At 42.7% G+C, this 15,811-nt stretch overlaps 1 protein-coding gene across 1 annotated transcript; it reads right to left on the reverse strand.

The window, feature by feature from the left end:
• Positions 1-2,680: 2,680 nt before the first annotated feature.
• Positions 2,681-15,294, reverse strand: LOC132257519 (homeotic protein Sex combs reduced). Its single transcript, XM_059754462.1, has 2 exons — positions 14,559-15,294; positions 2,681-2,985 (listed from the first exon to the last, which is right to left on the reverse strand). Exons 1-2 carry the CDS (start codon positions 15,292-15,294, stop codon positions 2,681-2,683), a joined length of 1,041 nt encoding a protein of 346 aa, XP_059610445.1.
• Between the last annotated feature and the right edge of the window lie 517 nt (positions 15,295-15,811).

A 15,811-nucleotide genomic window follows, 5' to 3' on the forward strand; every position in this document is an offset into this window, starting at 1 on the left:
AGTTTACGCTTTCGAATTCACCTTCTCGACAAACTGCATACTTGCAGGGACTTCGAGGGGAATTTATTGGGGAACTTCACCACTGATGGCAAGGAACACAACAAGCGAGAGATAACTTGTTCGCAGGGAGCTTTTACTATGTGCATCTCTGGATGAAAGTCTCCAAGAGCAGAGACACGAACCCAACTCTCCAAACAGCTTTTCACCACATCTGGTGGTGTGAAATGGTGCAAAGTGGTGACTATAGTTGGCGCACAAACCACAAGCCACATATGAAGAATACTTTGTCTCTCTGACTTGCTCTAGCCTAGAGCGAGTTCAATGAAAGTCCACTTGTTTTAAACAATTTTATTCATATGTATTTTTTGGATTTGCAATTGTTTTTTTTTACATGGAATGCAAAGAGTTGGATGTCATGTGATAGTTTTACTTTGAGACTTTTATTGCAGTTTCGTCAGAAAGGGTTTCTCGGGCGCCCAGAATCCATTGGATCTGGGGCACTTATTGAACTATCTCTCGCCTAATTCCCACCCATTTTCTCCACTCGCTATGCCCAGATATAAATAGTTATTACAGTAGATTGATTTTTGTTCGACCATCCTTTAAATACGTCCTACAAATATTATCTTTCAAATAATATTGTTCTTGCAATTTATATACTCTTCCATTTTCACTTTCATCTTTCTTTAAATATAATTTAATTACTATGCAGAGATTCAGTTTTTTTTATACAAACACTCAGTATTTTCTATAGTGATTTTTTTTAGACTTCTTACATGATTAAATTAACTACGAAAAAATGCACTAACCTTAGTTAAATAAAATACCTACATAATAACATAATCGCGTCTCTTGAGTTTCTCCTTTTGCTCACTCACAATGTGTTGCTGTTTAGAGAAAAGAGTCCACATATCATACAAAATTTGTGCTTCTCTCTTGCATTTTCACAATATTTCTCTAAAGATCTCTCACCTCATCACTCTTTCAACTCATTTACATTTTCACCACAAATGTTTATGTTTTGTTGCTGTGTGAATCGTTAAAGATTAAAAAACATTTATCAAACGGTGATGTGACGATAAATTAAGGAGATTTTGCGTCAAATTTGCTTCATGCCACGAAGAAATTATTACACTCAAAAATTCTGCAACAGTCTCTCATGGAAAATGACTCTTCCTCAACCGATCAACTAAAATTATCATGGTGAATCCCTGTCGAGGTTTTGCTCTTTTTCTTGTCATGAGAAGGAACGAAAGCCCTGTTTTTCTCCGAATTTGTTAAATTTTTTCTCACTGTAGTATTTTTTTTCCACTTTTAAATACGCCATTCCTTTTGAAATGTCTATACAAGATTCTTCTGTCATGAAAATTACGTACGATAATTTTTTGCACCCTCCACATACTTGAAATAAATACAACACACTCATTTTATTTGCATCTCTTCCTTAATATATACCTTTTTTCTCTCTCTCTCTCTCTACATAATTTAAAATGTCTTGCTCACATATCATATCTCTCACTTTCTTCCGCGCGCGACCTTTTTACAATATGCAGAAATTCAATATCTTACAGTTTACACATGTTGCTTTTAAATTGACATGAATTTTATAAGTGTTCTTCTCCTTTTTAAGTCATATAAATCCACAGACAATAAATTACAAAATTTACACTACAATTTACTTTCTCTCATTCACGGTATTCCGAAGAAATGTCATTGTGATTTGCACTTTTTGTTACAAAACTTGTCAACAAAGTAATTTCTCTTTTTTTTTCTCTAACACAATTAAAGAGGATTAAATAAAACAAATATAATTCACATTTTCCGGCACATTTTCCTCATTATCATGTGTTGATCCCTAGTTTAGGAAGGAAATTATATATTTAAAAAAAAAATCTTTAACACAAATTTGTGAAAATATTCAACAAACAATAACTCACTCTCTTCTCAATAAATTTGCTTTTCTCATCGTAAAAAAAAGGAAATATGACAACAAATATACAGACGGCAAAAAGAATGACATTGGCTTTCGGGGGCAGAAGAAGCTTTGAGTATTTTTATCGTTGATCTTCTGTCCTGAGCCACAGTTCTTTGCGGGAAACTAAAAGACTTCAATTTGTGTACCCTATAAGAGTTGATCTGTCTTAATGTAAGGTTCTTACACCTAAATTGGCTTTTCGAATACTGATTAGAGATGTGATTTAAAATACTGGACCTGAACCACATGATCGACCACCCCATGAAATTTCAGTTATTTACAGAGCTTCTTGACTTTGCGATGAGCTTGCTATGTTTCGCGGTAGAGACAATTTGCAGGGCGTCGCTGACATTTTATGGAATGAATGTCAGCCACACTGTGCAAATCTGTGAGGATGGATTAGCGTGAGAAGAAGTGTGAGAAAGGGTGTGGGTGCAAAATTTCTCTGAGATGTTCCAGTAATTTAGATCATTTGTCTCACAGCAGCTGTATCATGTACTTGATTGTGAGTCTCCCTGGCGCCCGGCGACGCCCTCAGAGTGCGATCTTCAGGGTGCCACGAGATCAGAAGTCTTGCGGATACTTGGAAGAATCAGAATTGCTGCTGCCGAACAGCACGTTGTCCTGATTATTCTGGTACCCCTGATATGGCTCCTGATACAGCTGATTGAGTCTCTAACCAGTACCCGAAAAGTGCCACGCGTCCTATGCGCTCAGGTGTGCGAATTGCGACGGGTGAATGTCAAACTGGTAGGGGTGGCCGTACGGTGACATGTGATAAGGTACAATGTTCATTGATGCCATCTTGTGCTCCTTCTTCCACTTCATCCGGCGATTCTGGAACCAGATCTTGATCTGGCGCTCCGTGAGGCAGAGGGCATGGGCGATCTCGATCCGTCTCCTCCGCGTCAAGTATCGGTTGAAGTGGAACTCCTTCTCCAGCTCCAGCGTCTGGTAGCGGGTGTAGGAGGTCCGTTGGCGTTTCGTCTCACCGTTGGCATTCACCGTGCCTGCAACAGACACATCACTGTTAATTGCCTCTCACAGTATCTACATAGTTTGAGGAGTGGCTTTCAATTAGAACCCAAATGCACCATTCAATTTTCACGCATTCGCTTATCTCCCACAGAGTTTGCAAATTTTACAAGAGTGGCCTTGCCCAAATTGCCCACCTCTTTGCAAATGTGTCTCTTGCCCTGCATTCGCCAAGGGGAAGATTTACTGTCCATAAATTCCCTCGCAACTCTTGCTAATTTGCAAAACTCTTCCGCAACGGATATTGTGCTCTGGTAAAACAGCGGGAAAACCTCTCCGAAATCGACTTCTTCGCCAGTGTGTAAGTGAAGTAAAATGAGCCCATGAAAGTGTCAACTTTTTCTGTGAGGAGCTCAAGTGAGACCTCACCGAAAATATGCAAAAAGATGTCGCCCGAGACGAGAGAGCGAAAGGGGAGCAATCACCGCGGGAAAATGATGTTGTCGCCAGGCGTAGAATTTATGATGATCCCGCGGGATTAAGTGTGAGCTCATAAATATGTCTATTAGCGTTCCATTTGTTTATATTCGATGTAATTGATGATTAAATTTAATTTACAGCGTCGTCGTCACCCACTCAGTGGCCAGAGCATCACACATGCGAGGATCTTCTTCCCTCAGCGGCAAATCCATCACCACCGAGGAGGCTCGCATGTGGGGATCTGTTCATCTGGTCCGGAGAGCCCGCGAATTGTGCAATGCATGACCCCAAATGCCCGAAAGACAGCATCAGCTGTTCCATGTGACCAAGAGCGACGGTCTCGCTGTGGAGACAAATCACCGAATTGTTCCTTCGACAGATGATACAAACGGGAGATGACGCAATGAATTCCTCCACTGTGTGGCTTTTCCTCGTGAATAGCGATACGTGCTGTTTGACAAAATTCCTAGACAATCTTGAGATTCTTGCGAGATCGTGGAGATGATCATGGTTTTTTTCCTCGCTGCGCTTGTGAATGTCATGAGGAACACCATCGAGGATGGCTAAAAATATGCACATTTATGTGAATTGGATTATTCGACTGCTGGGCGTGATGGCAAAACAACAACCACCTGCTCGCTCATATCATTCGCGAAATTGATTTTGACAGTGTCACTGTCCATTCGGATGTTTCAAAACACAAGAAATTTCAGAGACCTTCTTTCTCCCGTCCATCATTCACTCTATCATCTTTCAACTTCCTCGCCCTTTCGGCGTTTCGCCTCCGTCGCCAAGAATAACTTCATTGAAGATGCCACACGAGGGAAATAATATATCGTTCACCGCATGGAAATTGATATCAATTGCAAAAGAAGGGGACTATGAGAAGTGCTGCCATTGAGACGAGAATTCGTAATCGCTATTACGATAAGAGAAGTGACTGCGATGAATATGGTGTACATTGAGTGTGCGGAAGTGCAGAAGAGACATAAATGATGCTTTCAAATTCACTGCACTGAATTCTATGGCTTTCCCATGCCACAATTTAGGATCCGTGTGACCTTAGGAGAGCAGATATTTCAGAATTCAATTTTGTTTTAATAAAAGAAGATAAAATGAGCAACAATTTGTCCCGTGCGACGTTTGATTTGAAGTCTGGATTTTGTAATGAACAAATGATAAAATTTCAGACATTTCTTCGCAGCTGGAAGTGTACAGCACTTCCAGACCGAATCTCTGTCCCTCGTCAAAGACAGACCACCCACTCTTCGAGTTTATTGATCACCCGGTGAGAGGAGAGCTTTCCCGATCGATTGAGACACTGACCTACGACAGAAACTTGATTAATAAACAACAAATGCGAAGTGTTATCTATTATTGAAGCACCCCGGGAGGAAATTCAACTTTCCACCGCCCTCCGAGGGGAAATGTACACAATAGCAATATCACTCTTATGGCTGTTTTTTCTTGCTTGTCCAACTGTGCGAATCGATTGTGGCCTGTCGTGAAAAGTGGTCGGATTTTGATTGATGAACGCCTTTCCATCTCTATTCAGTCATCTCGGCGTGTCTCAGAAATCGCGTCTATTTCCTCTGCAGTAGCTAAAATTGATACGGAAATGCCAGGAGAGGGTGGATTTATATATCTTGGCGGCAAATCGGGGATGGAAAAAGAAGGTCACCGATCTGCACACATGAATTAAAGTTTGTCAGAGCTTTAAGGATGGTATGTATCGATTGACGCGGATTGGAAATTAATCCAGAGTGGCTGAGAGGCTTTTTCTGCTGTCGAAATGGTAAATTCACGGATGACATTGCTGAGGGGTAGGTAATTTGAAAAATGATTTGCATCGCACCGAGAAATGTAACACATTGTAAATGTTGCTCAAGATGGGGTGGTTTATTGAACCTTTGAGCCATTTGGCAAAAGTTTTAAATTGTACTGACGGAATGGATATTGAATGTGGAATTCCATGGTGTAACACTTGTGAAGAGGGTCTCCCTCGCTCTCCGAGGAGTCGATGGAATGTCACGCATTTGACTGACAGGCTGGATGCCTTTTGCAGCGAAAGCACCACCACCAGAGTCATGAGAGTTTGTGTATTTGGGGCGCAAAAAGGTCGCACACGGATGGAAAATGGTGGTGAAATTATATGGAAAATTCCCACGTCTGGCACACCTCGAGCGACACAAATTGGCGAGATGCTTAATAGCTTTTAATTAAGAGCCAGAATTAATTGATGTGTCGATCATGGGCAAAGTGGCGCGGAAGAGGAAGTATTGGCAATGCTCCTCCTCATCCCACATGCGCGCATTTTTATCCCATTAATCACACCCCAAACTATTTTCTTTTCGCACGCATGAATATCCCTGGAAAATTCACTTTTCCCTCAAATAGACTACCAAGCCAGAAGGATTGCTTTAAACCACCCAACTCCAGATGGACAAGAGAATCCATTTCGGGCCTGAGATGAGTGTCGGGAAAATTCAGCAATAGTTTTTCATTTGATTTGACAGCTACATTTATGGGGTGGCTGGATGAACAATGATGCCCTTCCCCCTCAGAAGGGGAGAGCATTTGTGGCCGAATATTTTGCAGACAGACAAGCACTTTGCCTGCTCTTGGCGTGAAGAAATGGCGGAAAGACAGTGTGAAGTCGCACAGAGTGAAATTTCACAGCTTTTTTAATTGTCCCGTGACGTGAGATAGTCTCTAAATGAGTGTTTTTGCGCTTTATAATTGTATTTTTGCTCATTTCACTCCCATTGTCTTGAGGTGGAACAATTCAGTCGCGCGAGTTTTGCTTCAGGGGTAAAGTTTCTGCAATTCAGAGCGGCTTTTTTGGAACTTCTGCCGAGGTGTTGTGTTTTTTCACGCGAAAGTTAAACACTTTGACACGAAAGAGTCTGTTCTGGAAGGTTGTGAATTTGCGGAAATTAAATTTGAACTTGTCAGAGAGAGAGAGAGAGAGAGATTCTCACAGGTTTCCTTAAAATTTACGAGCACAAAAGTGCCCTCAAATCGATGATTATTTGCAGACTTCGCATTCAAATTGATATGACTCCTTTTAAAGGGGCTCCGCAGTTTAACTGTAATTGCCACCTTTGATTCTGTGCGTTTCTCCCGTTCGCATCCGTCATTGTGCATCTCATCGCGGCAGTCAAATAAACAATTTGGAATTGAAAAAGCGAGAAAAATGACCTCGAGGTGCTTGCAGTTGTCAGCTGGTGTAATTTTCACGAGAGTTACTCTTTAAGTGGCATCAGACGAAGTGGCCACAAACATTCATTAAGACAAGTCGAGTCAATTGATATTTGATTGATTGCCGTGGCTTCTTATTTGGACTGCTGTCTCGGGTGAATTTTTGTGAGTGCTTTTTGTCCGAAACTTTCTTCCAGCGCGCGTTGTTAGCACCCAATTGTGACCCCACAGAATATCATCGACGGCCGAGAAATTCCGAACACGTGCTCAAAAATTCAACAATACGAATAATTTTCTATGTTGTGGCAGTGATTAATAATTAATTTTTAATGCTGCACGAATATGGGGATTTTTCTCTGTCGCTGGAATGCGTTGCGGAGGAGTTTTGTCGCGAGCAAAAATGAAAGGAAATGCTCGAGAAATGTGAACAATATGCGGTCCTTTCTGCTCTGTGGTTTTGTATTCTTGCCATCGAAACACGGAACATTTTGTAGCCGAGTTCACAGAGGATAACCCTAAATCTCCGCACATGGTCTGTACAACAGAGTTGTAGAGGAGAGACTTTTCTCCGAAGAGGCACTTTTCTTGAGATTTCCTATGAGGCGCTCTAGAGAAGTTGCAGCTCTGATCCAGCGACTATTTTTGGGGAACACGAAAATAGGCCTCGGAGGTTTCGAGGACAGAAATTCACACTGAATTGGATATAGTTTGAGGCCGCAGCAGGGGTTGAAGAAATAAAGAAATAAATTTTCTTCAAGTCAAAACACCGGCTCAGGGGTGTTTATCACTTTCGGCCTAATATATCAACATTCTGGTGATCCCTCGATCCTCAGCCCTCCCTTTTCTCTCGACCTCTTCCTATTCCGCACTTAATGGCCGAAGAAATGCACCTCCTTCATTCATCATTTATGCCACAGCGTCTCACCCTCGCGCTGAGGAATTCACTGGGTCACAAGGAGTGTTGATTTAGGTGAGTGCCAGGAGTCTTAAGTGGTTTCTCCCTAATTGAATTTGTACATATTACTGCCGCCAGTGAATTAAAAAGCGATTAGCGCTTTATTACAAATCCATTGTCACAATTCCGCAACCCTCCATGTACAAATTATGCAAATTCTGTCACAAGGGATGAAATTCACCCCCTTCACTCTACATTCAGCAACCTATAACTCGCTCCGTGGCGAAATTTGTTGGTGTAAAAAGGGCCGTCTTCCCGCGCTGAAGTTAATTATTTTCGAATTAAGTGCAAAATCCCTCGTGAGAGGCTGAGCTCAACCGGTTTAAAGTGCGCAGGGCCTGGAGCTGTGCGTGCATCTTGCAGTTGTTGGCGAGTCTCGCGAGACCGTTTTGACAATAACAAATCCCCCTCATGATATGGAGAAAATTAAAAGTCGTATAACAAATTGAAATCAGTTCATTAAGTCGCCAAGATTCTCGCAAGGGCCCGACAGAGTTTGTGTGAATCGCCAGAGTGGGATCTGGGGGGCATTCAGCGAGCAATTTTTGGTCTCTACTCATTTCTATTTAAACAAGAATGAGGAAAAGAATTTCAACTTGTTGTTTTTCCAGTGATTTTGAGATCGTTTCCCGATTATTGCATTATGAACAATTCACTGTAAGCAAACATGCAAGTTCTCAACCTTCACAGCCCCAATGATTACCCTCTGAGGAGAGCGAATAAGATCGGGACGGGCTTCGCTTGTGTAGGTTCTGCAGACCGTATTTTTCGGTTCGCGGAATGTCGATTGAGTGGATGAGCCAACATGCAAGATGCGAAGAGGGCAAATGGAAATGGAAACAAACATTGAGCGCGGACTGGGGAAAATTGCAATTCGCTTCGGCACCCAAAACCGCCCATTTGAGAACCCCCGGTGCACCGAGAGTGGCCGAGTGGAGCGAGATGGCTGGGCAAAAATGCAGAATATGTGGCATGACTGCGAAATTCGCGATGGTGTGGCGATGCTTCATTAGAGGCGGGAATCATTTTCGAGTTTGCTAATAAACGTGAAGTCAGAAACGAGTTTCTGCACCAGCACGCGAATCTACAACGCGCTCTCCAACAAAACTCGATAAGTCGCAATTTCCGTGAGTGTTCGTGACCCCAAGTTGACGCTCCGCAAGTCCCAATATATGCATTCTCTTTGCGGGAACGGTGTGTCCTGGGCTTGCGAAAGAAGTTGGTAGCTCGCGAATTTATTGCCCGCGATAAATCTGTTGCATTTCCCATCGCGAGGGGGAGGGCCCCCCTTTTTTCCCAACATCGCGGCAAATTGTCCAGCATCTCGTGTGCAATTGGACAGCGAAATTGCTTTATTTCGCACCGAATCAGTTGGGGAATTAATCAAATGCGATGCCCCCCCGTTTTTCGCCCAGATTCATCTCTTGCAAGACCAAATTAAAAAATTCAAGCCAATCTCAAAATACATCAAAAAACCAAAAAGTATATTACACATAAAGAATTAATCGCATTTCTCTGCTCAAAAGGAATTAGTTTGAGACATGAAAAACAAATTACGTTTATACTCAACCAATCACTAGAAGGGGGGATTAAGGAAATGAAATGGAAAATAAGGTGAGAAATAAAAAATAATAAAAATAATTTACCGTCACGGATTTTGTCCCGGAGATCTGAAATTTCGAAAAAGTGTCAAAGATTAGTAAAAATTCAATTGCGACAAACATTTTGGGGGTAGACGGGGGGTTGACATGGGGTGTGGGCGTAGGTCAGTGTCTTTTCATTGGCCTACAACTGCGGCAGGCCGAGAAGAAGTTCGAATCTTATTAATAATGCACGATAGGGCTCTCTTCGTGGTCTGTCGAGGGGATGTCGAAGGGCAAAAAGTAAATTTACACCATCTCTATTAATCTCTCTCTCTCTCTCTCAGATCCGACTCCTCCAATCCACGGGATTGGAGGTCTTCTGTGCCCCCTTGCGATTCTTGCTTGGGATTTGAGGCACTTTTCACCCTCTCAGAGGCTGGGACGCACCATCAGTTGAGAATGATTTACGCACCTGTAGGAGTGCCCATGGAAAAGTTTTGCCCGCAAGGGGACAACAGCTGGTGAGATTTTTCACCACTATAGATAGCATGCAGATAAAGACACTAATCAAATACTATTTGTTACTCAGCTCAGTCGTGTCTCATTTCCAGAGACCTCAACGTCTTTTAATCAGAGACGTGACTCTGTCGCAGGTGAAAAAAAAATGAAATTTACATAAAATTCGGCTCCACTTAAATATCGCTCTACTTTCATGTCATGCAAAATTGCTTGTTCACAAATTTATCAGACAAACTATTTGTTTGCCCCAAATTGACCCCAAAGTTGGTATTTTGTAAACTTAATGAGAGAAGAAACACTCCCACTGAATGGAGAAACCTCATTGCCCTCTTGATCCAACATCTATTTCTCTTCTTCCATCCTAATCTCGGCATCTCTGTGGCATTTGGAGGAACTCTCATTCCCTGCACTTTGCAGCCCCTCGAGAGAGATCATGTGAATCTCCCTTGTTAGGGGTGCACTTTCCCCCTCACGGCTCAGACTCAATTTCCACCCGCGAGGGAGACAAATGGGTCAACTTTTCCGACAAGTTCGCTAATCTTCTCATTGGAAATTCATTACGATGAGGCCTCATGGCGGAGATTTATGGGCCTGCATGTGGGAAGGTGATATTTCCGTGAAATGGACTAAAAAAGAATCAATTTGCATGGGAGTTCAGCCGAGAGTGGCATTTACCGCACGATTTTGATGGCTAGTTGCTCCGAAAAGTGCTTTCTGAGGTTGCTCTCGTTGATAAGGAGGGGCACCACATTAAAGGCTGCGCGAGGAGATTCGCTATGATAATTTTTCAGGTCAGCATAAATCAATGTGACGGCTCGGGCTTGATTTGGTTTCAACGGGGCGGAGGGGGAGAGAAGAAGGCAGAAGCCAAGGAGTGATTGGATGATTGGGAAGTGCAGAAAAAAGCGCACGTTAATTTGCTATTAAAATTCAAAAAATGAGAAGAAAACACACGTCCATCGTCGCTTCGAGCAATTACCATCGTTTTGACATGATTTTCTTGTCCATATAGTGGAATTTTCAGTGCGATTCCGCGAGAATGTCTTGGGCATTCTTCCTCGTACTTGGCAACGGTCCTGCATTTTGGTCATCACATAATTGTCCAATGAGGAGAAATTTGTACATCATCCGAAAGTTCTCCACCTCCGAAAAAAAAATGCAGCACGACAAGCCCGAAAGCTCTTTCGCTGCATCCTCTTGCAAGATATTTTTCGCTCAACAACAGCAATTATGCTAATGACACGTGCAATTATACTTTTAGAGGCTTGAACATGGGACTTTTCGATGATGGAGGGTTTTTCTGCGTGATTTTCAAGAGCACAATGCCGATGTTTTTGCCCCCATGCCCGGCACTTGTACCCTTGCCCATGAAAATGAAGCAATTTCCAGCAATCGTTGCGCAATTAAATCCCTCTTACTCTGCTCAAATATTCAAATTAGCACATAATTGGAATGAAATAAAGGAGGAAAAGAAGCAACAAAAATATGTATATATATATATATGTGGAAAAAAGTGCACGGGCTTTTTCATCGGAGCGCTTTTCTTTACTCCTTTGGCAAATGAAATGAAAAGGAATTGAAATAGTTTATTTGAAATGTGATTTAATACAGCATTTTTTGTTACTTATGGTTTGTTCTCTTGCATCCCAACTCTTTGAGCACTTACGATCTGGAAAAGAACAAACGGGAAAACAATTTTTATTTTTCATCTGCTATGTATGCTCTTTTCTGTGTGCATATGGAAAATTTGTCTCTTGAGGGGGTTACTGAACATGATGGCCGATAGCTGAGGGGTTGACAACTCTATATACGGATGAAGTGCATTCATTTGTAGATGGAAAAATTTTTTAAAGAAATTATCTGCTCTGCAGACACGCGATCTGATTTTATACTTTTAGATTTCGCTTAAGTTAATTAAATAGCAAATTAAATGAAAACATAATTCATTGTAATTGTGTTAACACTCGTGGTGTGAAAAGGCATTCATTCGTAAAGCATGAGAACTTTTCCGATCGCCGTGAAGGCATTAACTTTCGCCATTTGTCCACCCCGTGACAGAAATAGACTCACTCTTTCCGTTTGAGGTGACAAGTACTGTGATTTTGTCGTGCCCCCAGAGAATTAATGGCATTTGGAGGTAATTTTTAATCGCTGAAAATTGCGATCAGAAAGCCACTTGCAGGTTACAAGACATAAAAATGCGGAGTAAAGTAAATGTTTAAACAATTAATCTCACGTAGGAAGTCTAGAGTGGAGAATAATGTGCACTTTGAGGAGTTTAATTCACGAATTAATACATAATTTAATATTGCCTTTGATTAATTGGCTCACAGGCAGCATGTTAAGAGTCCACGAACGACGGAGAAAGAACGGCAAGACAGAGATAGTGGAGGTGAATGATGAATTTACCTGGCTTTTATCGTGTCAAGTATTAAAGGAGATTGAAATTCGCGTGCAGCGAGTTCATGTATTTCCCCATGTTCTGCGGGCACAAGTGGAGGGAAAAAAGGTAGCACATATTTGAAAATATTCGCTCTCCCAAAAGGAGATCCCCATAGATAGACACTCATTAGCGTGAGCTTGAAATCCAGCCACGTTTGATCGATTTTCCTGCGAGGGGTTAACCTCTTGGCCAAGTTCACCCCTCGGGGCCCCATTCAGAGGCGGAGGTGCCCTGAGGATGTGGGCAAATTGCGTATGCATGAAGATGACCAAAGAGCAATTCAAATTGGAGCGCCGCTGAAACTCGCGATTCCCTATTCATCATATTTAAATTGTATGTGAACTTGAAATGATATAAAGCGACAAAAATATGTGAGTGACTCGTACGCACAGAGTGGCTTTGCCTATAGACGGAGGATTCGGGATTTTTGGGAAAGAAGAAAGCTGTCAGTGACTTGTTGGGATTTCTCGAAATTCTATTCTACCGCTCAACTCTGCACAGATGGATTTACTTCCAGTGTGTATATGAAAATGAGGAGAGAAGAATATCTGGGCTTCACTATACTGCATCGATGCATATGTATGACGCATTTAAAATATTCATTGGGAATGCATTGATGGCAAATTCAGTATTGAGTTGCCTCACATTCAAAATATTATATATTGTCTTCGGCAGCGCGTATTCCTTCTATGCCATTTTTTTTCGAGCCCGAGCAATGCTGTGTGTCTTCAATTGTATCATATGTATTCATAAGCAGCAGTGAATTTCTTTACGCACTTCTCACGAGGAAGAATCTCAATCACCTCGCTATTTTAAATACATTAAAACACAATTCGACATGCCAAAGACGTCAGTTGAGATGGGATGATGTAAAGAAATCTCGGGATTGCAATGGAGAAGCGAGGGAATATTTCCTGAATCAGAAAATCCAAATGTGCGAGAAAGAGAAGGAGAGAGAGATGGAAATCAAACAATAAACTCAGAGATTGTTTCCATGAGGAGTGAAGCATTTAAGAGCATGGTTTAGAGAGCACTATTGCGAGTGATTATAAATTGAATATTTAGCCTGCGTGTGAGAATTAATTTGTCTGATTTATTGAAACAATTATGTGGCTCTTTTATCTTCACGGTGAGGAATGAGTGGAACTTTTAATGATATACATGGAGCTTTCAAATGTGCAAAATTGTCTGCAATTTCCCAGCCAGTCTATCGTCTCCTCACCATCTGTGCCAATGAAAAGCACTCCACTTGATGGCTCACCCAACAATTCAGGCGCGAGGGGGTAATTATTGGAATTTTTCTACAAATAAACATCCTCCGGAATTGACTCACTGATCTAATGAGGGAAAAACTTGAGCCGCGCGAGAGTGAAGGAAAATTCTCAGTGATTGAGAAATTGTGGCGATAATCCACGAGGCGTGTGTGGTTTAGATACTTTCCTCATGTCTTAATGAGTCAAAATTTTCATCTGGCATCGGGGATCGCGCGTGATTTTCTCGCACCTTCACCTCAACCCCGTTGATGGTCCGTGTATTTGCGTGAGTGATAGACAAGCAACACACTCTCTCAGCCCGTTGAGGAATTCTCCAATGAGACTTGAGTGAGTGTTTAACTATTTTGACACGATTATGCCTCATTTGAGAGCCCCCTTCGCCTCTTGGAATACCATCTGTAATGCGAGAAATCACCGACTGTTGCCCAGGAAGTGTTTATTTTCGCGCAATATTGTTTATAGTTGTTTCAAGTGCGATATTGTCGGTGAAGTAAAATAAACATCGCGGCGTGTGGTGGTGAAAATGAGCACTGCAATTCACCTAATTTGCCTCAAATATTGTCTTCGGTGTTGACAAGTGATTTCACGATGATTGAGAATCAACGCCGAGGAATTAACATCATGAAGTGACCTGATGATTGAGGCTATTTTGCCACCCGTGAAAAGACAACAGAACGTGAAGGAGTAGAGCTCTTCTGAGAGGGTCTTTCAGAAATTGGATCGTCTCTAAGTACATCTTATAGTTTAAGAATTCAGGAGCAGTAACTTCAAAAAGAGTGTAAATGAATGAACAGATAAAACCAGATATAGAGGATTATGCACATGAATTCAGTACAGCGAGAAAATAAATAAATTTTCATAAAATTACATTTCTTTTGAGGTTTCACGTTGATTTGACGATTAAGATTACATTTGGATCCAGGAAACTATAGAACTGATTTAAATAACAGTTTCATGATTTTCTAGTGACCGTATCAATTCTTCTTATAGCAAAATTCCGAAAATTATCCTGGAAATAAAAAGCTGACGAAAAACTAACCATCGCTTTTCATATTCCATTTTATTCTGGACATTTCGCAAAAACTACTTGAATCAACAAAGGCTTCTGAAGTTACTGTCCCTGATCCTTGGCTTTAAGAAAGGTTATACTCACTTTGGCCTAGGTGGACCCTCTTCATCCATGGGTAGATCTGCGGCGGGCCTGAGCCTTTCTTCGAGGAATTGCTCTGATTGCCCCCGCTGTTGCCTCCCTCGTTGCCGCTCTCACTCGAGGTGTCCGAGTCACCGCCGTTGGGGCTGTGCAGGGGCACACTGGTGGTGTGGTTGGCCCCCAGACCGCCCGCGGGGTGGTTTGTTGTGGCGTTCGTCGAGGACACCGTCGAGCTCTTGCTGAGCGATCGCGCCACGTTCTCCACGACCGTGCTCGGAGACAGCTTGGGCGAAATATCCCGGGCCGTGGAGAGGTCCTGCGGGCTGGAGATGGAGGTGCTGTTGGTCACGCTGGCGTTGCCGGACTCCTGGGCGGCGTACTTGCAGCTGCCCGCGCTGAGATTCTGCTGCGGCGTCTGTTGGCTCTGCTGCGGCTGGTTGGGCAAGAGGAGTCGCTGCGGCTGGAGCTGTGTGTAGTCCACCATGTCACCACTCTGGGCTTGCTGGCCGCCCAGGTAGTTCTGGTTGTAGTGCGCCTGGGGTGTGCCCGGGTACAGATTGGGTGTGTACGATCCGGAGAAGTACTCCTGGCCAGGCTGGCTAGCAGCCGAACTGGCCGTTGTAGCGGTGCCGTTGCCCTGGTGGTTCTGCTGGTGCTGCGCCAGCTGAGACTGAGGGTAGCAGGACGCTAGAGAGTTCACAAACTGGTAGGAAGACATGGCGAAACTTTCGGGGTCCATCTTGGAATCGCTCAGTTTCCCGGTATTCACAAAGTCAATGTCTTGGGTGTTCACTTGTTTGAGAGCTTGGCTGAAAGCACTGTGGACATCAAAGTGATTGGTCCATGATCTCAAGTCTTAGAGTCCTTTCACAAGCGATATACTGTCTTGATCTACAATTTGAACATAAGAATTGAAATCTATGCAAGGGTCAATCCTCGGTTGGGATCCGATTGAGGCCATTGGCCCAGCGTGAAATGACCAAAATGCATCGAAATGATCAAAATCCCTTCTGGGGGTCCTCGGCAATTTACACTTTTCTCCCCACAGTCGCATGAATAATGGCAAAAGAGAGCATCTCTGCGACTTGCATTGCATGAGCCCGCGAGACCATCTTGAGACACCATTGAACCGCCACTTTTTGCTCATTCTTGTTCTTTCTCATTTTTTCGCCAGTTCATTCGCTAAATTGCCTTGTTGCTCCCTTTTCATCCTGCATCGCGATTCAACCGAAAATCGCTGAAGGGCTAAATTGCCC

The sequence above is a fragment of the Phlebotomus argentipes genome, unplaced genomic scaffold, assembly GCF_947086385.1.
Source record: "Phlebotomus argentipes unplaced genomic scaffold, Phlebotomus argentipes genome assembly scaffold_4, whole genome shotgun sequence".
Taxonomy (NCBI): domain Eukaryota; kingdom Metazoa; phylum Arthropoda; class Insecta; order Diptera; family Psychodidae; genus Phlebotomus; species Phlebotomus argentipes.